The sequence below is a fragment of the Pelodiscus sinensis genome, chromosome 31 (assembly GCF_052426305.1).
Source record: "Pelodiscus sinensis isolate ZL-2025 chromosome 31, ASM5242630v1, whole genome shotgun sequence".
In the NCBI taxonomy this organism is placed as follows: Eukaryota; Metazoa; Chordata; order Testudines; family Trionychidae; genus Pelodiscus; species Pelodiscus sinensis.
In genome coordinates this window covers 5,933,738-5,957,057 of record NC_143082.1, presented here as the reverse complement: position 1 = coordinate 5,957,057, position 23,320 = coordinate 5,933,738, and the positions used below count along the sequence as shown (strand labels likewise).

The 23,320-nt window shown below is 53.6% G+C and overlaps 1 protein-coding gene across 2 annotated transcripts in view; it reads right to left on the bottom strand.

Moving 5' to 3' along the window:
* GIPC1 (GIPC PDZ domain containing family member 1) overlaps window positions 1-21,794 on the bottom strand; it is a 28,998-nt gene extending 7,204 nt beyond the window's left edge. The window contains exons 1-4 of one of the 2 annotated variants that reach the window (XM_075902250.2): window positions 21,644-21,794; window positions 12,572-12,902; window positions 12,054-12,239; window positions 6,546-6,726 (exon numbers count right to left, since the gene is read on the bottom strand). In XM_075902250.2, the coding sequence (XP_075758365.1) occupies window positions 6,546-6,726; window positions 12,054-12,239; window positions 12,572-12,853 (649 nt within the window). In that variant the 5' untranslated portion in view covers window positions 12,854-12,902; window positions 21,644-21,794. Of the gene's footprint in view, window positions 1-6,545; window positions 6,727-12,053; window positions 12,240-12,571; window positions 12,903-14,882; window positions 15,057-21,643 lie in introns of those variants that run through there. The other variant, XM_075902251.2, reaches the window with a different exon arrangement.
* Between the last annotated feature and the right edge of the window lie 1,526 nt (window positions 21,795-23,320).

Below are 23,320 nucleotides of genomic sequence, written 5' to 3'. Positions count from 1 at the left end.
GGCCCAGGCCTGCCGGGCTGCACGGCCCTTGCAGTCACGCAGGTCTCCCCCACACGGACGGCTCCATCCCAATCCAGCAGGCGCTGCAGGAGGCCCTATTTATTTCTGCATTAAACGACAGGCCCCTGCGCCTGCCAAAGCGAGCAGAGGGAGTCTGGAAGCAATTAGCGGCCTTGCTAAATGGCGGCAGCGCACGAGCCCCTGCCTGAGGCGGCCTGCAGGCTCAGGCAGACGGCCCTGCGGGGGGGCAGGCTCGACAGTTGGAGCGGTGAAGAAACACTTCAACTCCCCCCCCCCCCATCTTTTTTTAAAGACAAGATTCGACAGCAGATCTGAGCCCAGACGACTCTGCGGGTGCCCTGCTGCCAGGACGAGGGGGCGGGGGAGGAGGGGAGAGGCTTGTGCTTCCCCCCCCCACACCCGAGGGAGGGGGGCAAAAAGAGACCGACATGCCCCTGCTCCAGGGGCTGACGGCTCCCCCGCTCAGCACGGAAGGCAGAAGGCCACGCTTGGTGCCGGTCCAGGGCTCTTGTTCTGGAGTCACGGCTTCCCTCGAGCTCCAGCCCTCGCTCTGGCGCCACTGGCAGAGGCAGGAACTTTGGCCTCTGTGGCAGCTGCGCTGCCGGGCACCGTGCAAACAGGAGGCTCTCTCCATGGTCAGTGAGAAACTCTCTGCACTCCCACGCCAGCCAGCCCCTTGCGTCTCTCCTGTCCCCGGCCGCGGCTTCTCCTCCTCTGCTGCCCCTGCATCAGCTCCCCATTCCCACCCCAGCCTCCTCCCGCCTCCTACGCTGCAACCGCTGAAGGTTGGCGCTGAGACAGGAATGCCAGCCCTGGTGGGTGTGACCCGAGAAGTCAGCCAGCAGCCACTGCCTGGACCTCATGAGACCTGGAAGTGCCCCCTGGGGGTTTGGGGTGATTTTAGGCCAAGGGAAGCAGAGACTGGACAGTCTGTGTCCAAGGGCCACAAGTCCCTCAAGGTGGCCCGATAAAGCCTGTGGGCCGCATGCAGCCACCCCTAAGAGGACAGTACCTCCAAGAGCGGGTCCCGTGGCCCTGCATGGGTCCCCTAATGCCAGGCACACTGGAGGGGAGGGACGGTCCTGCCAGCCCACAAGGTTGGGGCACGCCCGTCTCGTGCTGGCACTCCAGTGGGGACACGCTTGGTCATACAGTCCACGTGCGCCTGCTCCCAGCCCCCCGCCCCTCCAAGCATGCACCAGCCTCCGTCGCCCATGGAAAACGCTGCTTCCCTCGCCAGGTTCCCAGCAGGCCTTTGGAGCAGCAGTAGCCGCCGCCCGCTGGCAAGGGCTGGGCAGAGGAGCCTGCCCGCGCCCCCACCCGCTCCCCGTGTGGTTAGCACCGAACGGGCTGCAGGGCAGGGAGAGGCCCTGAACTCAGACTCAAATATCCGCCAGACAGCAACATGTTTAGGCTGCAGCTGCGCTCAGAGGCTGGCGTGCCAGGCAGGCCCCCTGCCCTGCGGCGTGTGCGTCTCTGGCACAGACGCCAGGCCAAAGCTCAGGGAGCCAGCCCGCGCCTGCGCAGAAAAGGTGGCTCCAGACACTGCCGTGCTGGTGGCTCCGCGGCCCAGAGGAGCGTGCGCCACGCAGGCAGGCTCCGAACAGACCACAAACCAAGAGGCCTCCAGCCCCCGTCTCCACTAGGACCAGAGACGAGGCAAAAGGCCCTTGGGTCCCTGCCCAGCCCCTGTCCCAACACCCCCAGCCCTGGTTCTGCTGGGTGGATGCTGAATCCATTAACCGCCGAGGGAGGCCGGGCGACAGGGAGGGGCCATTCCGAACCCTCCCCCCATTCCATCCCCAGCAGAGGAGTCACTGGTCCAAGAGCCAAAGGAGGAGGCTCGCTGGCCATGGTGCTGCCGCAGCCCTCCTGGGCCAGGCAAGTCGAACCAGACTGGCCTGACACCAGCACAGAAGCCCAGTTGTTCTGCCTCTGCTGCCGGGAATGGGGGGCTTGGCTGGAAGCGGGGACAGAGCTCTAGGTGTTCCTGGCATCCCCCCGCTGCCCCCAAAGCGGGGGGGCGGCCGCGTGGAACTGCAATGCAGAGGCACGCCCCTGCCTTTCCCAGCAAGGCGGCTCCTTGGAGCCAGGCAGGAGCCGGGCTCTGGCCTCTGCGGCCAAGGGAGAGAACAGCCGCTCCATTCACGCGGCCGCAGGGCCTGCCAGGGGGGGAGGGCGCGTCTGCACCCAGGCTCCTGCGCTGGCAAAGCACGGAGACCACAGGAGCGGCAGGTGGTCACATGACCAACATCGTCCAATACGTGCGCAGGCCCAGCCACAGCTGTGCGGTGGGGGAGCCCAGGGCTGGAGAAGGGGGTGGAGGTCGAGAAGCCCCAGAAGGGCTGGGGTGGAAGTTTCCAGTGCTGGGAAAGCAGGGGGTCCGTGGGTGGGCAGCAGCCACACTAGGGGAGGTGTCCAGGGTTTGTAGGGGGGCGCGGGGCTGGAGAAACAGGGGGCCCGCAGCTGGGGACTGAGGGCAGCAGCAGGAGAGCCGTGGGGATGGGCATAGGCACAGCTGTGCCACCAGTACATCAGGAGCCCTGAGCCAATGCTGTGATTCGTGTGTCTGCCACTGGGCGGGGGCCCCTCCCAGATCACGGGGAAGGGCCGAGGGCGGGCTGCGGGCGAAGGGGCAGCCACACCCACTTAGCCTGGGGAGCTAGAAACAGCCAGCGCCAGGGTAACAGGAGAGCTACCCCAGGCTGCCCACAGAGAAGAACAAATGTGGGGAGCTGGCCCCGGGCTAGAGGCCAGGGCTTTGCTTAACGGCCCCTCTCCCTGCGGGGCCAGCGGGTGGATGCTTCTCCACGGTTCCTCCCTTCCTGCTTCGAACAGAGGGCAAGAGGCAGCTTGTGTGTGAGCGGCGGGGGAGCTGGATCCACAAGCTGAGCCCGGGGCCCTGCAGCAGAAGAGGTGCCAAAAGCAGCAATGGGGACAGGGCGGGGCCGAAGGGTGCACCAGGCACAGGAAGATCTGCAATGGACACGGCTCTCCCCCTCGGGCCGGGGGATGGAGCACAGAGGATCCCTGCTCCCTCCCGGAACCAAGCAGGCTACAGCCTGCCCTTCCAGACCCGCCTGCCCTTCCAGACCCGCCTGCCCTTCCAGGCGAGTCTCAGACGGCTCCAGGGAGGGAGAGCCCTTCTGCTTCTGGCAGCAAGCAGAGCTCTCCAGCCCCCTGCTGCTGGCATCCTGGGAGAGCGGCAGGGAGATTTTCCTCCAGTCCCTGGGCTGCAGAGTCCCGTTCCCACCAGAAGGCAGGGCAGGTTATGAGGCTGGATCGGATGCCCTGTGAGTGGTGGGTCTGGGCAGCTGAGCACCGGGCTGGCGGGAGGGAGTTTAGCTTCGCAGTCTAGGTTGCCTGCCACCCACCCGGGGCATCGGCCCCTGGTCTCCCTCCGGAGTGGCCGACACCTGACGCCTGCACACTCGGCCAGCACCACTCCGTTGTCACTCATCAGCACGGAAGCAACCGGCTGAGGCTCCCAAAGTGCCCGAGAGGAACCGACGCCGCTGGTGCCCGGACGAGGGAAGGGAAGGGAAGGGAAGAGCCGGATCGCCACTGCGCTGCTGCCAGATTCCAGGAACCCGGCATTCGCGTGCAGGTTACGCAGCGGGAGCCAAGGAGGAAATCGCTTCAAGTGGAAAATGACCAGATCAAAGGCCAGTGAGTCACTCAGGGAGGAAGGATTCGTGGTGGCAGGCTGGCCTTGAGCTGAGACATCAACAGGGAACATGTGACTGGGGGTCTGGACGAGGGACGTTAAGTTTAGTTTAATCAGCTAGGGATTTCCATCAACTAGTCGGTAAGCGGGGGAGCTGCATCAGGGTTAGTCCTGGCCCCAGGAGCTAGCCCCGCTGTGGCTCTGCCTTTTAGAAAACAGAAGCGCAGCCGGGGGACCAGGGTGAGCTGGGACAGCTGATTCCTGGCTCATACCCAGTCCCCGCTACCCCCTGCAGAGACGGTGCTGGGGGGAACCGGCTTTTAAGCTGGTTCCCCCAGCACTGGCTCCTGCCCCCCCCCCCTTGCTGCCTCTGATAGAGGCAGCAAGAGGTGGGGAGCAACTATAAAATAAATAAATGAATGGAGATTGCCTATCTCCTAGAGCTGGAAGGGACCTTGGGTCATCGAGTGCAGTCCCCTGCCTTCACAGCAGGACCAGGTACCATCCCTGACGAATGTTTTGCCCCAAAAACTAGGCTGATGCTTATTAGATAGTCAGCCAGGTGCTTACATCCCTAGCCTAGACTCCTGGGTACTACCCCTGCCCCAGCAAGGCAGCGCCACCTAGTGGTTAAGGCTGGCAAACGGGGACTCCTGGGCTCTACTTCCACAATGCCAGTGCTTCACTGATCTGCGGGGACAGGAGGGTGGCAGCGTTCACCCCGCCCGGGGCTCGGTGCCGAGTTCGAAGAGCGCCTGGAGGGCCTCAGGTGGAAGGTGCCACCAACAGCCAAAGAAGCTGGGTCCGAGGCCCCGAGAAGGGCGCCGAGGCGGCGGAGGGCACGTCGCACTGATCAGGGGACTGCCCAGAACAAGGACAGCGATTCCAGCACTGGGGTCTGTCTGGGGGCCCAATAAGGCCAGCGCTGGGTAACGAGCAGAGGGGTTAGGCCGGTGCAACCCAAAACCAAGGGGCTGCCCCTGCCCCCCTGGAACCCTGGCCTCCCCCCAGGTGTCACTCCAAGCCCTGCCGAGAGTCCTACGCTTTCAGGGAGCGGCAGGGAGCTACGCAGGGCTCCCTGCTCGTTAGGGAGAGCTCCTCCCCCTCGCCCACTGCTGGGCTTGAACAGCCGGTCTGCACAGGGCAGCAAACACCGACCCCTCCCCTCAAGCGACCCCAGACACACTGGGGGTGGGGTGGGGACCTGCAAGGCAGAGCCAGCCCCTCCCGCTTGGCCGGTGAGCTGCTCCTGGCTACACAGCCTCCTCTCGTCTGAGCCCCGGGCGCCATGCACAGATCCCTGCAGGGCTGCCACCCCCGCAGCCAAGCGGAGAGGGGCAGCTTCACGGGCTGGCTGCCTGGAGGCCCACAGGCGGGTTCGGCAGCTACAGGAATCTCCAGATCCCACCTGCCTTGCACCACGGTAACTTCCTCTTCCCTCCCGCAGTAGGAGGAAGACTTCTCGGCAGTCACCTGGCCCAACCCCCAGCTGGCAAGAAGCGGATGAAGCCCTACCCTGAAACTAAGCGACAGACCGGCCCCACCTCTTTGCCAAACCTGTGCTTACACCCCACCGGCCATGTGGCTAGAAGCTGCGGTGAGGTGACACTGCCACCTGCCGGCTACTATGCAGAAGGACACGTTATTCAAACCCCAAGCTCAGCACTGCCAGCCGTGGGTCTCATGCTCTTTGGGTTCAGGAGCAGAATTCCCTCTGATCTTTTCCATCCATGTGCGGAATAATTATGTGCACCGAGGCAGGTGCACGTGCACCACCAAGAGAAACAAACCTCGCTGTGAGCTCTCTGCTAATCAGCAGGGCAGCATTTGGACTATTCCCGAGCAGCCGCACAAGCGCTCAGCTGACAGGGAACAGCTCAGGACCCATTTGTAACCGTCGATGGCCTCTCGCGACTCAGATCGGGCAGGGTGGCCCGGGTGAACGTGGCAGAGTCCCCCTTGCAGCGGCAGCTCCCAGGAGACAAGCCCAGCTGCACCCGTGGGACCAGAGGCACTTCGCGGCTCTGGGAAACATTCCGGCGACACGGGCTGGGCAGTTCTGACACCAAGCCCCGTCCGGCCCGGCTCCCATTTAACGGTGGAGGGGAGAAGGTCCATGCGGTGCTGGACTGATAGCCTTGGTGGCTGAAGGTCTCCACATAGAGCGGCCGACCAACGGCAAACAAGCCGTCCCCTGCTGCCATGCCTCCCCCCGCATGGGAACAAGCTCCTCTAGGGCAGCGAGGTGGGTGGGCTAGTGGGTGGCCCCCCTCCATCGCAGTGGGCCACAAGACTGGCATAACCAAGATGGCCTCCCGGGACAGGGGAGTTTTGCTAACTGCGCTTGCCTACTTAGAACGGGGAGGGCTGACTGAACCGGGGCAGCGCTGTGATTGGCTGCAGAGGGAGCGCCCGGCTCGCAGTCAGTGCTGCGTGCCGTCGCCCCCACCTCACTTCACGAGCCCTGGCTTTACCAGCGTGTCACTAGCAACAGCAGGAAAAACAAGGACGTGGCTGGAAGCCAGTGGAACCTGGCAACTCTGCATGGGCAACAAAACGTCTTGTGCAGGCCACTGAGCTGCATGTGGATGCCCACCACTGCTCTAGAGGGGTGCAGCTTCGTGGCATGTTTGATCCGCTCTGGTGTGGCTGCCCACAAGGGGAGCCCGTTCCCTCGCCCGGCCAGGGACGCTGCCCCCCTAGGGCCTGGACTGATGCCCACCGTGCTCGGTACACACACCAGGTGGAACCAACTTGACGACTGGTGACAGTCCTCAGGCTCCAACCATCCTAAGCCTGCCGGTGGCCAGCCCTGCCTCCTCCCTGCCCCTTTCCAGCTGCCCAGGCCCTCACTCACCGAATGCCTTGCGGGGCTCTGTGAGCTTCAGCGTGAAAGTGCGGCCTTTGGGCAGGTCCTTGAGCATCTTGGCAACCTCGTAGTGCCGGCAGCCAACGAGGCTCTGCCCGTTGATGGACTCGATCATGTCGCCCACGTTGATGACCTGGATCCGGTCTATGACGCTTCCTTCCTTGATCCTCTGCAAGCGAGAGAGAGGAGGGTTGGCTCACAGCACAGAGAGCAGAGCCTGGGGCCGTTTCCTCCCCCCAGCTTCCAGGAGGGGAAGAGACGCTCAAACAAGAGAGCCTGAGCAGCAGCACTCGCTGCTCTCTCGCCATTCAGCTGGGGGGTGGGGAGCAGCCCTTTGTATTCAGCCCAATTGAGCCTAAAGCGCTGAGACTTCTCCCAGGTCACAGAGCGAGTCAGCAGCGCAGCAGGGAACAGAAGCCATGAATCCGGGCTCTCACTAGGCCCCCAAGACCTTCCCTGCGTAGGGAGTCTCATGCCCAAGAGAAGTGTGGTCCCTTCCTTGGGACGTTCATGGGAATCTTAGGAACAAGGCATCAGGACTTGCCGTATTTGTAAGATACAAACCAAATGAAACCCAGACTAATCGTCCTATACAGGTTAGAAACGTGTCTGTCTCTCTGTTCGTTCAAGAACTCCAACTCAATGGTAAGAACTAGGAACACCACACTTTCCATATGCAGCTTCCTCTTACAGCTTAAAAGAAGGTCAGGGTTTGATTGTGCCAGGATATTGGGACTTGCCTGGACTTCCATTGTTTCTCATAACACGGAAAGGGAAGGGGTCTGGCAGGAGGGACAGTTATACTGCAGAATGATCATAGGAGGCAGTAATGAGACAGACATAGGGACCAGGACAGTTCTAATCCCATTGGGGCCAGCAGGGAGTGGGGTGGAGAAAGGGACAGCGATTTCAGACAGTGTGCCTGTTTGTCTTCATGAGCCGGGGGACATGCATCCCTGGTACAGCAGCCATGCACGGGCGCTTCTCACCTGGCCCCAAGCTACTGCAGTGAGAGAGGGCTGGGGTCGTCCTCTCTCTCCTGAGCAGCCTACATACCGAACCCCTCGTCCCCAGGAAAAACAAAACCTATTTGAGGTAAGGACCCAAGCAATGCTGAGTAAATCTTCTAGTGATCTATACATACACCATGCTTTAGAAGGCCCAGTTTCACAAAGCTGAAGACATATTAGCTGAGAAGAAGACTGGGAATGTTTAAGAGCATTACTAAGCATCCAAAAAACCACAAATCAAGGAAGACGACTGTATTGGTTAGAAAATGACCAATATTTGAAAAGGAAGGCAGCTACAAAAAAACGTAATAAAGGGAAGAAAGGGGATACAAGTCAGACAATAGGAACTTGTAGAAAATTGAAAAAGGAAGCAAAAAGACTCAAGGAGATTCTATCAGCAGCAGAGTTAAGGACAATAAGTATATTAGGAACACAAATAATTCTAACCATTATATTTGTCTACTGGTAGATGGAAATGATAGAATTATCAACAACAACAGAAAAGGTATAAGAACATAAATATTTATTTTCTATATTTGAAAGAACAGAGGATATATTCATATCATATCCTATCCTCTTTCCATTCCTCTAGTCTCTCAGGAGAAAAACAGAAGCCACTAATGTCAGACATTTTTAAATCAGCAGGTCAGATAACTGGTATACAAGCGTTTTAAAAGAGCTGCTAAGATGCTCACTGCACTGTTAATGTTGATTTTCAATAAATTTTGGAATCCCAGCAAAATTTCAGAAAACAGGGTAAAGATGGCTATCATGTGCCCATCTGTCTGACATTGATCACAGGCAAGATAATGGAGCAGCTTATATGGGATTTGCTTAAGAAAGAAAGACAGACGATATAATTAATGCCAATCAACATAGTTTGACAGGATCTATTTTCCATAAACCTATTTTGATTTTTCTTTCTTAATGAGATTACAAATTTGGTTGATTAAGGCAACAGTGTTAACACAATATTCTGAAACATCCAAGGTATCTGACCTGAACAATTAGAATGACATAAAATTAATACCGCACAGACTAAATGGACTAAAAGCTGGCTAATTGATAGGTCTCAAAACGTAAGTGTAAATGGGAATCCATCTAGTAGGAGGCGTTTGTAGTATGGTCCCACAGATACACTCTTTATATTCTTATAGGTTAAATTTGTAACTGAAGGTATTTAACCTTTGGAACAATTTGCTAAGGATCCTGGTGGAACATTTTAAATCAATCCTGGTTGTATCTCTAAGAGATCTGCTCTGGGAATTATTTCAGGGCAGTTCTCTGGCCCATGTTATGCAGGAGGACAGACTGGATCACATCAATCTCTTCTGGTGCTGGAATCTAGGAATCCCAAATCTTTTCACGAGGGCCTAGAAATCCGAGGCCTCCCACTAACATAATGGTACCAAGAGACAAGATCATGCATTAGGAGCATGATGACTGACAGCCCCTCTGGATTTACCCACTGAAGTTGCTGTAGAGCCTACGCATCTCATGTCTTGATTCAGTCATCACTGGTGATCCCTCTTGGGGAATTAATGAGGCTCCCTTGTATCTGTCACTCTGAAGGATCTCTGCGCACTTGACTCATGTATAAACACTCTCAATTCATCCCCATCCACGGATAGGGTGGAACATTGCAGCTGCACAGTGATTTAGACTCCAGAATCGGTGCTTCTTATGGAACGGCATTAGCTGAGAATTAGCAACAGCACCACGGCAACAGTGGCTCTTTTGTAAGATTGCAAAGAAGGATTTGTGCTCTAATAGCACAACCCTACTCTGTTGGCATGGCTTTGTTCTTCACTCAGATCCATTAGTTCGGGCCTCTCATCTATTTGGGGGTTTAGGGTCTGATCAGGGGTGTCCCTATCACTTTGCTGGGGGAGCGCAAAGGGCTTTCTTCACCCTACACCTCTGAGGGAACCACTGCAGCTCCTAGCACCTGGAAAAACCATGTGGCACACAGAGCACGTGAGAAAGCGGCAAGGCAGGAGAAAGGCGCAGGGCAACCTCAAGTAGGAACTGGAATTTTTAAAAAATTAAACATTTTAAAAAATTTAAAAAAATTAAAAAAAACCTGGAAATTAAATGTTACCAAAGAAAACAAAAGCAAAACTTTACTAGGTCAAGTGTAAAAGTAGAATTAGGCAGGCCAAAAATGAATTTGAAGAGCAACTAGCAAAATGACAAAAAAGCAACAGCAACCATTGTTTTAAGTACAGGCAGTCCCCGGATTATGTACAAGATAGGGACTGTAGGTTTGTTCTTAAGTTGAATTTGTATGTAAGTCGGAATTGGTACATATTGTAGGGGAAACTCTAGCCAAACATTTCTCCAGAGCTCAGTTTTATTCTCCCACACCTCACTTCCCTCAGACCTTTATTCTCAAGCTGAGGTGTCTGCTGAGAAAAGCCGCTCCGCGTCTCCCTGGTCTGCTGGGCGGGGGGGGGGGAGGGGGCGGTGGGCGCTAGCTTCACGTCTCCCTGGTCTGCTGGGGGGGAAGCAGCTAGTGCGGGGTTGCCTCACCCCGTTTGTAAGTAGGGATCCGATGTAAGTCGGATCCATGTAACCCGGGGACTGCCTGTACATCAGAAGCAGGAAGGCTGCCAAACAACCAACTGGAAACTTGAGGAATTCTAATGGAACTCAAATATGAAGTGGTAGAACTAACTGTAATATGTAATCAGACACTTAAATCAGCCTTTGGACCAGATACAATGACTATTTTTTTAAAAAGCTCCAGTGACGATCCTGGCAATTACAGACCAGTAAGCCTGACTTTACTGCCAGGCAAACCAGTTGAAAACAGAGTAATTAAAAAAATGACCAGACATGTAGATGAACAAGATACCAGGGGGAGGGGGGGGGGGGAAGAGAAGAGTCAACACAACTTCTGTAAAGGAAATTCATGACTCACCAATCTATTAGCATGTCTTGAGGGGGTCAATAAACATATGGACCACAGTGAACTAGTTGATATAGTACAGGAGGCCTTTTCTTTGACAAAGTCTGTACCAAAGGCTCTTAAGGACAGTAAGTAGTCATAAGGTAAGAGGGAAAATGCTCTCATGGATCAGTAACTGGTTAAAAGACAGGAAACAAAGGATAGGAATAAATGGTAATTGTTGACAATGGAGAGAGATACACAGAGTTCCCCAAGGATCTGAACTGTACAACATAGCCAAATGATCTAGAAAAAGGACTGAACAGTGAGGTGGCAAAATTTGCAAATGATCACTATCATAAGTGCTTTTGTAAGTACAAAGTTCACTGCAAAGAGATCTCACAAAACTCGGGCAAAAAAAAGGCAGATGAAATTTAACATTGACAAATGCAAAGTAATGCACATTTCAAAACATAATTCCAACTATACAGACAAAATGATGGGGTCTAAATTAGCTGTTACTGCACACGAAAGAGGTCTTGGCATCATTGTGGCAAGAGGTCTTGGCATAGTTCTCTGAAAACCATCTGCTCAATGTACAGCAGCAGTTAAAAAAGCTAAAAAGAATGTTAGGAGCTATTGGAAAAGGGACAGGAAATAAGACAGGAAATGTCATAATGCAACTATATAAATCTACAGAACGCCCACACTTTGAATTCTGGGTGCAGCTCTGGTCAACCGTCTCAAAGAAGATATATTAAAATTGGAAAAGGCACAGAAAAACAGCAGCAAAAATTATTACAGGGATAGAACAGCTTCCATATGACAAGAGATTAAAAAGACTAGGACTGTTCAGAAGAGAGACAATTAAGGGAGGATATTAGAGGTCTATGAAATCATGAATGATGTGGAGAAAGTGAATAGGGAAATGTCATTTACCCCTTCTCATAATACAAGAGCTGGATGTCACCTAATGAAATTAATAGGCAGCAGGTTTAACACACAGACAACCTGTGGAACTCATTGTCGAGAGATGCTGTGAAGGCCAAAACTATAGAAGATTTAAAAAAAAGAGAGAACTAGGTAAGTTCATGGCGAATAGGCCCATCTACGGCTATTAGCCAAGATGTCAGGGATGCAACTGCATTCTCTGCGTGTCCCTAAACCTCTGACGGCCAGCCGTGGGGGCTGGACAACAGGATGGATCACTTGAAATTGCCCTGTTCTATTTGTTCCCTCTGAAGCATCTGGCACTGGCCACAGCTGGAAGCCAGCACTAGATGGACCAGTGGTTTGATCCAGTATGACTGTTTGCATGGCTCAGAGACACCCAGGGTCTGGGAGCTCCATGGGATCAAGGTCACTGCTGGGGTTACTACTCTCCCCTAGGGAGACCGATAGCATGGTGGGTGCCAGGGGGCTCACGCTGCAGTTCTCTGGGAATGGACAGATGGGAAGGAACAAGGCAAGTTAGTACAGTGTGTATCTGGAAAGAGTCTCTCTGGTCTCAGACTGTGCTCCCCACCCACAGCCCAACCAGCCAGTGGCAGGGCCTCCTGGGCACTGGGATGCTGTTAGCGGAGCTCAGTCATCTACCTTAATAAACGCGTAGCCGGCTCCATTGTCCGTGATGGTCAGGCCCAGGGCCTCCTCGGACTTGAAGACCTCCACCTCCTTCCTCTGGCCCTTCGTGTGGGCAAAGATGAAGTCCTCCAGACCGATCTGGCCACCCAGCAGCTTGTCCATGTCCACTTTGTGGGTGTTTAAAGTGCAGAACATCACCTAGGAGGTGGGAAGAGATACAGCGTGAGGGACCCTGGGACCACCAGCGGAGACGCTGAGTGGGAAAAGCTGGAGGGCCTCAGACCCCCAAGGTCACGTCTGCATTCAAGCACCAGCCCCTTCCGGGTTCAGCCCACTTGGGTGCAGCCCTCAGGGGCACACAGCCCAGACTCATTGACCTGCAAAAAGCCAAGGGTGCGGCACAACCCCACACAGGGCGATGGTCCACAAGGCCAGAGAAGTCAATCCACAGAGTCCCCTCCACCCCCCTCCTGGCAGTTCCTAGCCAAAAAGCAGGGGATTCCCCACCCGGCAGCCCAGACAGCACCTACCTCAGCGGGCGGGATCTTGAAAGCCTCTGCGATTTTGCTGTACAGCTCCTTGACATTGGTGAAGCCCTCGATCCTGCCAGTGGGGCTGCCGTGGGCCAGCTGAGTGTGGAACACCAGTCGAGGGCGGAGGCTGGCAGGCGGCGGCGGCAGGCCAGGCTGCAGGGAAGCCACGCTGCCACCACTGCCCACCTCCATCCCACCCAAGCTCCCACGAATAGGCTCCGCCTCCTCATTCTCCACCAGTGGAGGGGCCTTCTTCCGGCGGCCTAGCCCGAGTGGCATGAGGGAGGAGTGGCCAGACAGCAGAGTATCGGTCACCACCAGGAGGGACCTGCAGGAGACCAAGGGGAAAGAGCGTAGGAATCGGCTACAAACCCCGAGTGGTACTGGGGTGTCAGAATGGGACATGGGCTCTCCCCCTCTAGGGTACCAGCTCCAACCCAGCCTCAGGGCAGTGGGAGCGGGGCTGGGGAACAGGGATGTCAAATATCGGTCAACCGAATAGTCCATTAACCTCAGGAATTCTTATCGGGTGGTCGACTGTTCTATAGTCCCTGCGGCTGGGGCCGGCAGCCTGTGCACTCCAGCCCGACTCCCGAGAAGCCCCCAGACACCCCGCCCACTGCCTCTGTATCTGAGATAGCAGCGTGGGGTGCCAGGTGGGAGCTGGTCCACGAGGGGAGCCAGTTTAAAAAGCAGCTCCCCTCATGAACTGGCTGCCTGTCGCCCTGCGCTCTTGCCTCTGATACAGAGGCAGCAGTGCAGGGGGACAAACCGGCACGAGCCGGAACTGAGCCCGGTTGCCTGTCCACCAGGCTCTCAATACACTTTCAATGCAGAGCTGCAGCGGGGGTAGATCCTGCACCCGGCACAAGCCAGGACTGACCCGGGATGCTGGCCAGCCTGCTAATAAATGTACTGGCGGGGGGAGGGGATGCGTGTCATCTATAGCATTAACCTATAAGCTTTTGTGTATTAGTTAATCGACTCCACTACTACATCCCCACTGGGGAAGGGAACCTGCAGCATCCCTCTTCTAGGGAATCAGCCCCAGACCAGGGAGCCGGAACAACCAGGTTTAATTCAGATTCACCTGCTCAGCTTTAGTCACCTTGAAAACTGACCAGAATAATATAAAAAAAGATGAGTGACAGCTTTGGAAGCTCCCTGCCCTTGTCTGCCTTCCCTAAGTCCTATACTCTGCTGCTGGGAGCCAGCAGTCAAGTGGCAGCGCCTGCCAGACCCCCATGCCCAGCTCTAAACGATGGAGAGAGAAACAGCCATGGGCATTTCTAGCCTGCTTGGAAAATACATTCAGTACAAAACTCTCTAATGAGGAAACACCCAGTGATTTCAGGGCTCAACAGTGGCCCTGCACCTCCCCTCCACTAGTCAATGCAGGGGAAGTAGCATTTTGGATACCAATGCCCTCCAGTGGCACTGGGCGCTTGACAGGACTGCTACTGCGGGTGAAGCCGGAGGGGGAGGGGAGCGAATAAGAAGTACAACCCCTGAGTCCTCCCCCAAGGGGAAGGGGTTACTTCTCTGTTTATTCCATAGGAAAAAATACATTAAGGAAACACAGCCAGGACTTCAGAAAGCCCAAGACCAAAGTTAAGGTTGTCTGTGTCACCATAACCCTGTCCATTTGTAACTGTGCATTGCAATACAACCTGCAATTACAAGATCATACACTTGTTCTTTAAATATATAAAGCCACGCTGCACTGTAATAACACAGCATCCGTATGCTAAACCCCTTTGCAAAGACAGATCAGTAATATGCCCATCTCCATATTACAGTTCGGAAGAGATCTGCCTAAAGTCAGAGGACAAGCTGGAAATATAGAATCCAGCAGTCCTAGCTCAAGACAAAATACCAGACGTTTCTTGCCCTAAAACTTTAGCTACACCCAGGAACATTTCTCCACGTGTAAATGGAGCTATGAATTCGGCCCTGTTCTAGAGGACAGGTTATTGCTTCATAGACAGTATTGAGACTCCCAAAAAGCAGACCCCCTCATATCCTATGATGCAGCATCATCTGCGTGTGCTGGTATTTCATTGTGGTATGCTTGAGAGGAACAGCTAAGCCTGCAAAGCTGCTGGGGAGGCAGGAAACCCCCACCGGGCTTGCCACCTGGAAACAAAGTAAACCCACAGGCCTTGCTGGGGAGCTGAGACTCCGACACAGGACTGCGGAGCGCGCCAGCCACAGGGAAATGCCAGCCCTAGTGTGGCTCAGACAAAGGAAAATCCCAGCCAGGCCCATAGAACTCTCCTTGCTACCACAGCAGAACACGCATACTGACCCTCACGCTCCAAACGCACTCCCAGGGGAGCGGACTCCAGAGGGGCTCGGCAGGACCGAGGATCCCGGCGCTGCCGCCTAGGAATGCCTTGACCCTTGAAGCAAGGACACGGAGGAGGAAGGGGCAGCCTCGGCAGGAGTCCTTCCAGCCCGGGAGCCTCAGACGTCTCTGTTCTGGAATGAGGGTGGAGCGCACCCTGGCAGGCTGATTCAGAGCAGAGAAACCGGCTACAGGGCGTTTCTCAGAGGGTGTAATGGCAGAGGAACTCAGCCAAGCCTTGTCAGTAACTACTCCACAGTGGGAACCGGCTCAGTCAATGGAGCCCCAGCACCACCCCGGGCAGAAAGGCACCTCCAGAACCACCCCCCCGCATCCAGCACAGACCCACATGCTCCTCGCAGCGCTCCCCAAGAGCGGCTTCAGCTCAGGCTGCAGAATTTCTCCACATCTGTGTTCTCACCCTAGCTGCCCAGCTCACTCTGGATTCTCCTTACACCCTGTTCTGTGCCCATATCTGTCTTTCCCCCACCCTCTTCTTCCCTATGCTGACTAGTGTCACCTCTAGCTCCCTGCTTCCTGTCTCACTGCATCTACCATTCACACGAGGCCAGAACTCACCCTGTCCCTCTGCCCATTTTAAGTGGCAGTTTCATGGGACACGGCTCTTCACTTCCTGGTGCTAAACAGTCATTTGGAGCCACACACATTTCGGTATCTCGGCTACAGGGGAGCGGTCCGGCGCAGCAAGATGGTATTGGCCGGCAGGAGCCTGATGTGACCAAAAAGCCTAACCTGTGGTTTTTAAAGGGGAAGCATTTTTTTTTTGGCTCAACAATTCTGGTGAGTCTCTTCGCATTTTTTCTGCCACTGTTTCGGGTCTCTTTGTTTAATGGGTTGGCCACCCCTGAGTTAATCGATTAAAAAGAGGGCGGGACAAGAGGCACTCCAGCCCTTACCATTCAGGGTCAGGCTTACTAGAAAAGGTTAGACATTAATATCCTTAGTATCTGGAGATCTAGCGGAGACCTGCTTCCAGAGATTCATACTCAGCACTGAACACGTCTTACTATGGCTAGGCCTATCATAACTCATTCATACTGTTCTAGAGAGCAGCAAACAGAACAACTAGGGCTGTCAATTGACCTGCGTTAACGCCTGTGATTAACGCAGGACAGGACTAACGCATGAATTTTTTTAACGTGTTAATTGCCAGCGTTAATGCTGCGCTGCCCCTTTGAAGTGCCGCTCTGGTGTTTCCAAGGGGCAGCACATTAGGAGCTTGGGATCAGCCGGGGACTCCAGCTGATCCCTGGCTCCGCTGTTGCAAAGCCCCTTTGAAGCACCAGAGCAGCACTGCAAAGGGGCTTGGCAACGCTGAGCTGGGGAGCTGATCCCAAGCTCCGAATGCACTGCCCCTTTAAAGTGCCAAAACAGCACTTCAAAGGGGCAGTGCTGCATGGAGCCAGGGGGATCAGCTGGAGTCCCCAGCTGTTCCCAGGCTCCTAACGTGCTGCCCCTTGGAAATGCCACCTCTTGAAAATACCACTGTGGCGCTTCCAAGGGGCAGCGCTGCATGGAGCCTGGGGTCAGCCGGGGACTCCAGCTGATTCCGGGCTCCATGCAGCACTGCCCCGTTGAAACGCCACCACAGCATTTCAAAGGGGAGGCACACGCGATTAAATTTTTAAATTTCTTGACAGCCCTAATGAACCACAGGAGGCTAAGTTCTTACAGGACCCAAGTGGCCAGACAGACTCCCTAATTTAAAGTTTTAACTTCAGAGTATTGCACATATCAATCAGTTTGGGGCTGCTACTTCTTTACACTTAACTTCTGCACCTGCCAGAACTGGCAGATCACTTATTTGTCTAAGACCTACCCATAGTTGCAGTGCAGCTCCATATGTACTCCACAACTTCCTGGTACAGCAATTCATAGTCCTGCCTTTGCTTTTAGGGAGGAACTAGAGCTCTGTTTGCAGATCTCCTGAACCGTATTTGAAATGCTAATACCATAAAGATGGGATATAGACATTTGTTGGATGGTGTGCAGATAGAGTGAGCAGCTTCAGTTATTGTGCTCCACAGCAGAGGGGGCTGCATGTTCAGCAGAGGGTGAAGCTACCCCCTTCTAGAGTGCACAACTATTTGCCAAGTCAACACAGAATTACTAGGGAGTATTTGGAACTTTAGGGCCAAGTGGTTACAAAAATCATTCACAATTCAAATGAATCAAGATGGCTGGAAATGCTTGGGGGTGGGGGGAGGGGCATTCCTCAGCAGCTGGGTCTGGGGCCAGAGGCTGGCAAGTGGAAAAAGATAACAAATGGCACTGCCCATTAAAGTGGCATATCTCTCCTGCCCCAGGAACTTGTGACCCTCACTGTGGAGACAGAGCTGGGGGGCCAGCCTGATGGGAATAGAAAAAAAAAAACAACAAAAAAAACAAGGTTTCTCAAATTGCCCAGTAAAAGTAGACAATTTTTTCCATGTGGGCATGCGTCAATATCATGACTGATCTAGTGGCTAAAGCATAAACATGGGACTGAGGAGCTCTCAGTTCAGATTTTCATTTCCACCCTAGCAGGCTAAGATGCTGGGCAAGTCACTTTCCTTTAACGTAAATCCCCCAAGAGGTGCCTCAGTTTCCCCCTTTGAAATGTGGAGAGTGATGCTTCTCAAGTGAGGTTCATTTAGCACAACCTGAAAATTCTGGGATTTGAAGGGCAGAGTGAAATACAAGTTTGTTTATGGCCAGAGAAGAAATCAGCAACTGGGCAGTTCAGTCATGCATCTCAAACTTTTACTAGCCTCTTTTCCCCAAGGCTAAACTGAAAGTGCTGCAAACACCAGCAGTCCCTAATGCCTTCTTGTTGAAGTGAAAGAAAGCTAATCCCCATCGGGGCTGACAAGGGATTAGAACATGAGCAGGCAGAGAGAGGGAAGGAGCAGCACCTGCTGCTCTCAGGGAGCAAACCTGCCCCAAGCATTCCCCACCATTCCCTGGGAGCCTGAAGGCCAATGGAGCAGGATTGAATTTGGGGGATAATTTGAGCCATTTACCACACACAGCTGAGAAGCTCCTCTGCGTCTCCCCAACTCCCTGGCAGTAGAGTGTGTTGACCTCATTTGAGGCATGATCAACATGGGGACTGATTATCTCATTTGCTTTGTAGCACATATGTGTGATCATTGTGTTGCCCTCATGCCCCATGTCACACTTAGAGGGGAAACAAACATCTAAAAGGGAAACAATAATTCCTGTTAATGTGCCAGAGACAACTCCTGCAAAACCCTTACCATCTGCCTTTATTAGATGGGAAAAGGGAAAGGAGAGGAATAGGCTAAAAGATACTAAATAGACAAGCAACAAAGGAGAATTTCTAGTTGATTTTGCACAGCAAACTTTGAATTGTAGAATCCTAGGGTTGGAAGATACCTCAGTAGTCATCGAGTCCACCCCCCTGCTTAAAGGACGACCAATCCCAACCAAATCATCCCAGCCAGGGCTTTGTCAGGACTTAAAAATCTCTAGGGATGGAGATTCCACCACCTCCTTAGGTAACCCATCCCAGGGCTTCACCACTCTCCTAATGAAATACAGGCAATCCCCGGGTTACATGGATCTGTCTTACATCGGATCCCTACTTACAAACGGGGTGAGGCAACCCCGCACTAGCTGCTTCCCCCCAGCAGACCAGGGAGATGCGAAGCTAGCGCCCCCCCACAGCAGACCAGGGAGACACGGAGCGGCTTTTCTCAGCAGACACCTCAGCTTGAGAATAAAGGACTGAGGGAAGTGAGGTGTGGGAGAATAGAACTGAGCTCTGGAGAAATGTTTGGCTAGAGTTTCCCCTACAATATGTACCAGTTCCGACTTACATACAAATTCAACTTAAGAACAAACCTACAGTCCCTATCTTGTATGTAACCTGGGGACTGCCTGTAGTTTTTTCTAATATCCAACCTAGACCTCCCCCGCTGCAGTTTGAGACCATTGCTCCTTGTTCTGTCATGTCACCACTGAGAACAGCCTCTCTCCATCCAGTTGAAGATTGCTATCAAATCCCTCCTTGCTCTTCTCTTCTGTAAACTAAATAAGCCCAAATCCCTCAGCCTCTCCTCAAGTGTCATGTGATTTAGCTCCCCAATAATTTTCACTGCTCTCCACTGGACTTTCTCCAATGCATCTGCACCCTTTCTGTATTCGGTGCCGAATAAAGGGGAATAATCACTTCTCTAGATCTGCTGGCAATGCTCCTCCTAACGCACCCCAATATGCTGTTATCCTTCTTGGCTACAAGGGCCCACTGTTGACTCATATCCAGTTTCTCATCCACTGTAACCCCCTGATCCTTTTCTGCAGAACTGCTGCTTAGCTAGTAAAGATAGGATAGTGTAAACCAGGGTTTCCCAATCTATGGGTCCCCATTACATTTCAAAAGGGTCACCAAGTGTCTCCCCAGGTGACTCTGCCCTCCCTCCTCCCCCCATTTTTGAATTGCCTTGGGTCACCAAGTCTTCCTGAATTGTCAAAATGGGTCCCCATCTGGAAAAGTTTGGGAACTGCTGTTGTAAACAGCGGCAGCAACACTGAAAGCGGGGACAGGCAGAAGCTGGTACTCACAGGGAGTCAGCTTTTAAGCTGGCTCCCCATGAACACCAACTCCCACAGAGCTGCCTGTCCCTTCCTGAGCCCTGCTGGCTCCTCGCAAGCACTGACTCCTAGCTGTTCCCCATCCCCCACACTGCTGCCTCTGAGGGGGGCAGCTCTGAGGGAGCCACCTCTCCCCTCACATGTAAACATGAAAAATTCAGTGGTAACAAATGTTTACAAAGATAAATGCATTTTAACATCCCTATTAGCCAGTTGGTCCCCAGCCTGCAACAGTGCTTGGGATTCTTCCTTCCGAAGTACAGAACTCTGCACTTGTCCTTGATGAACCTCATTAGATTTTTTGGCCCAATCCTCCAATTTGTCTAGATCACTCTGGACCCCATTCCTACCCTCCAATGTATCTACCTCTCCCCCTAGCTTACGGTCATCTGCAAACTTGCTGAGGGTGCAATCCATCCCCTTATCCAGGTCATTAATAAAAATGTTGAACAAAATCAGCCCAAGGACTTTGGGCACTTTGCTTCATACCAACCACCAAACAGATATTGGGCTCAACGGGTAGTAATCAACAGCTCGACAATCTAGCCAGCTTTCTATCCACCTTACAGTCCATTTATCCAAGCCATACTTCTTTAACTTGCGGGCAAGAATACCGTGGAAGACTGGATCAAAAGTTTTGCTAAAGTTAAGGCATATCATGTCCACCACCTTCTCCATACCTACAGAGCCAGTTACTTGGACACAGAAGGCAGCCAAGTTTGTCAAGTATGACTTGCCCTTGGTGAATTCATGTTAAACTTAAGTTAAAACCTTTTTGATCTTTCATATAGGCAGAAAAACCCCAAACCAAACCCAAGCCAACTTACAGGATGCTGCCCCTTCTTCTGCATATGCATTTGGAGATTCCATGCTGCCCATTTCTATTTTAGGACTTTTGAGTGGCAAAACTTAAAGTGCTTCCAATATACATCAACTAATCTTTGTTTACCCCCATGAGGCAGGTGGGTCTTACTTTCCAGATAGCTAAGTGGAGTACAAAGTAGGGATGCTAATTTTGATTAATCAGCTAATCAAGTAGCTGATAAGGGGAGAGTGCAGTGCTTGCTATCCCCGTTGCACCTCTGCCTTTTAATGGTAGACAGAGCCGCTCCAAGGCTCTTACTACATTTAAAAGGCAGAGGCACAGCAGTCGGGACCTGGTGCGAGTGGAGACTGCTTCAGTACCCCACTCGTGCTGTTTGCCCTGCTGCACCTCTGCCTCCCCTGTCCCCTGCGGAGCTAGTGCTGGGGGGAGGGGGGCGAAAATCGGCTTTTAAACTAGCTCCCCCCAGCACTGTCTCATGCTCCCCCTCCCTTTGCTGCTTCTGATACAGAGGCAGCAAGAGGAGGGGGAAGTGACTAGTGAGTCAACTATCCAGTAAGCCTAGGCTAATTGGGTAGTCGACTAGTCGCTTATGTCCCTAGTATAAACAAGACTTCTTGGTCACAGAGGGAATTAATAATGGCACTGGGAATGTAACCTGCTTTAACTGTAAGGCGGTACTTGGACACAGAGGCAGCACCTCAATCATGCCGTTTATCCTACACAAGCTTGCAGATGCATTTGCATAAAGGAGGGAGCTTTCTAGGGTGATTACAGGAGGGACCTGAGATCCAGGATTTCGTGGGTACAATTCCCAGTTCCCCCACTTTATAGCCTTCAGTTAATCCCTCAGGTACCATGAGCCTCCACTCCTCAAGGCCCTCTGAGGCACAACCCGCACAGGCCATCCTTCTGTGCCAATGCACCATACACACCCCGTCAAGGGCACATCAGTCACATCCTGCGCAGAGCCTGACCCCCCCTCCACACACTCCAGCTGGAATCCCATCCCTGCCACAGCATCCTCTTCTGGGGGGCTCCTGCCCAACTTAGGGGTGAACAACCCCTCCCCCCCAGCCAGCTGTCCGTCCCCCCCCGGAACTGATCCCCCCTTCTGACCCTCTGCTCCCCTCCCCGCAGCCGAGGGCACCTCCCCCCACGCCCATCCCCCCTCTGCTCCTATCCCCCCCCAGAACAGCCCCCCTGCCCCCCACTGCCAGGCTCCCACGAGCTGCTCCCACCCCCCCTCGGACCCGCCCTTGGGCACCTCCCGCCGACTCACCCCGTCCGCCTCCCCGCAGGGCTAGTTCCGCCAAACTCCGGCCGGGCACAGCTGGGGCCTGTCGCTCGGGGACGGGAGGGAGGGCTCCGGGCGGGAGAGGCTCCGCGCCCGCCATCCAATCACAGCACACCTCGCGCACCCGTTGGCCAATCCAAGCTGGGCAGGGCGGTGAACTGGGCGGTCACATTCTGGATCCATCCCCTCCATTTCCTCTCCCCCTTCGGGGCGCAATGGAAGCGTCCAATCTAAGAGAGTGTACGAATATGGGGGAGGGGCAGGCAGATACCATCCCAGGAGAGCGCGGAGCCCGAAAAGGAGCGAGAGTGGGAGCTACCATTCAGAGGTGGAGTTGCAAGATACTATTGAAGAAGGAGGGGGGACCCCCAGGAATTGTCATTGTTGACGTTGGCTACAGGAAACACCTACCAACCAATTCTGCCTCGGCAGCTTTTCCTGGCCAATCACAAGCAAGAACATAGAAAATAGCCAATCAGAAACTGGTAGGTGGAAGAGTTGGTAGAGTACCTAGACCAGGTGCATTACCCGCCCCCCCTCCCCCTGCCTAAAACAGGGCTGTAGAGGAAAGGCTACAAATGATGCAGACCCAGCGGCCTGGTACGCGGATCAATACCTTCTCGTTGGTTCCTTATTGAGAGACGAGGTGAATGAACGAATATTGTTATTGGCTCAACTTCCGTTTTTAAAAGCAATGAAGGGAGGCATGCATTTGACATTCTCTCAAATCGGTATCCAGTACCAATTCCAGCTGACGTGAGAAACAGATGGGCCAGTTATTCAAGGTTGAGACGTTTAGTATTGCATTTCTGAGCTTCCCGTGAGTACTTGTAACTAACAGGTGCTTTTTAAGGTGAACCTTTAATGATGTTTAGCTTTTAGCAGATTCTCTGCTTGAGTGGGTAATGGTTAATTGGTACCCGGGAGCAGCCTCCTCAAGCGGAGGGCTGCTTCAGACCTGCCGGCTCCGCCTACAGCCGCTGAAAGCTAGCAGCCCCATGCAGGACCAGGAGCTGTAGCTTTGCTTAGGCTGGGAGCCAGCAACTCCTGCCTGTGGCACTCCAGCCCAACCATGGTGGGGAGGGGCCCCCTTTAACTGATTAAACAGGATAATACATCCCTAGTTCCAACATTACTTTCCATCCCCGTTTCTTCATCTTAGCTTTACTTCACACCTACACCTCTTCTCTGCTGCCCCCACTCTGCTTCCTTTCCCATTCAGCTGACCTGCTCCTGGCTAAACCCATCCAAAAGAAAAACTGTTAATGGAACTGGTATTTGCTGGTCTCACATAGTTCACTTTGCTTATTGTATTTCTTCCTCCATCCACTCTGATTTTGTTTTATTTAGAGCAGAAACTCTGCAGGATATCTACTGTTTGCACAGAGCCTAACCTAGTGGGACCCTATCTCAATTGGCCTTTATGCAGCAAGCAAATTGTATCATCCGCTGGCTGAGCTAGGAAGTTGCTGGGGGCCTGAAGACCACATCACAGCCACTAATTATAATACAGGTGCAATCCACTGCAATACCCTTTATGATACTGAGTGCATCGTGTGCTGGTTCAGGTAGTTTCATGGGTATGCAGGCCTGGTAGCTGCATGTGCGCCTTAACAGAATTTTCAAGGGTCAGAATGATCATGAAATGCTTTGGGTGAGCTA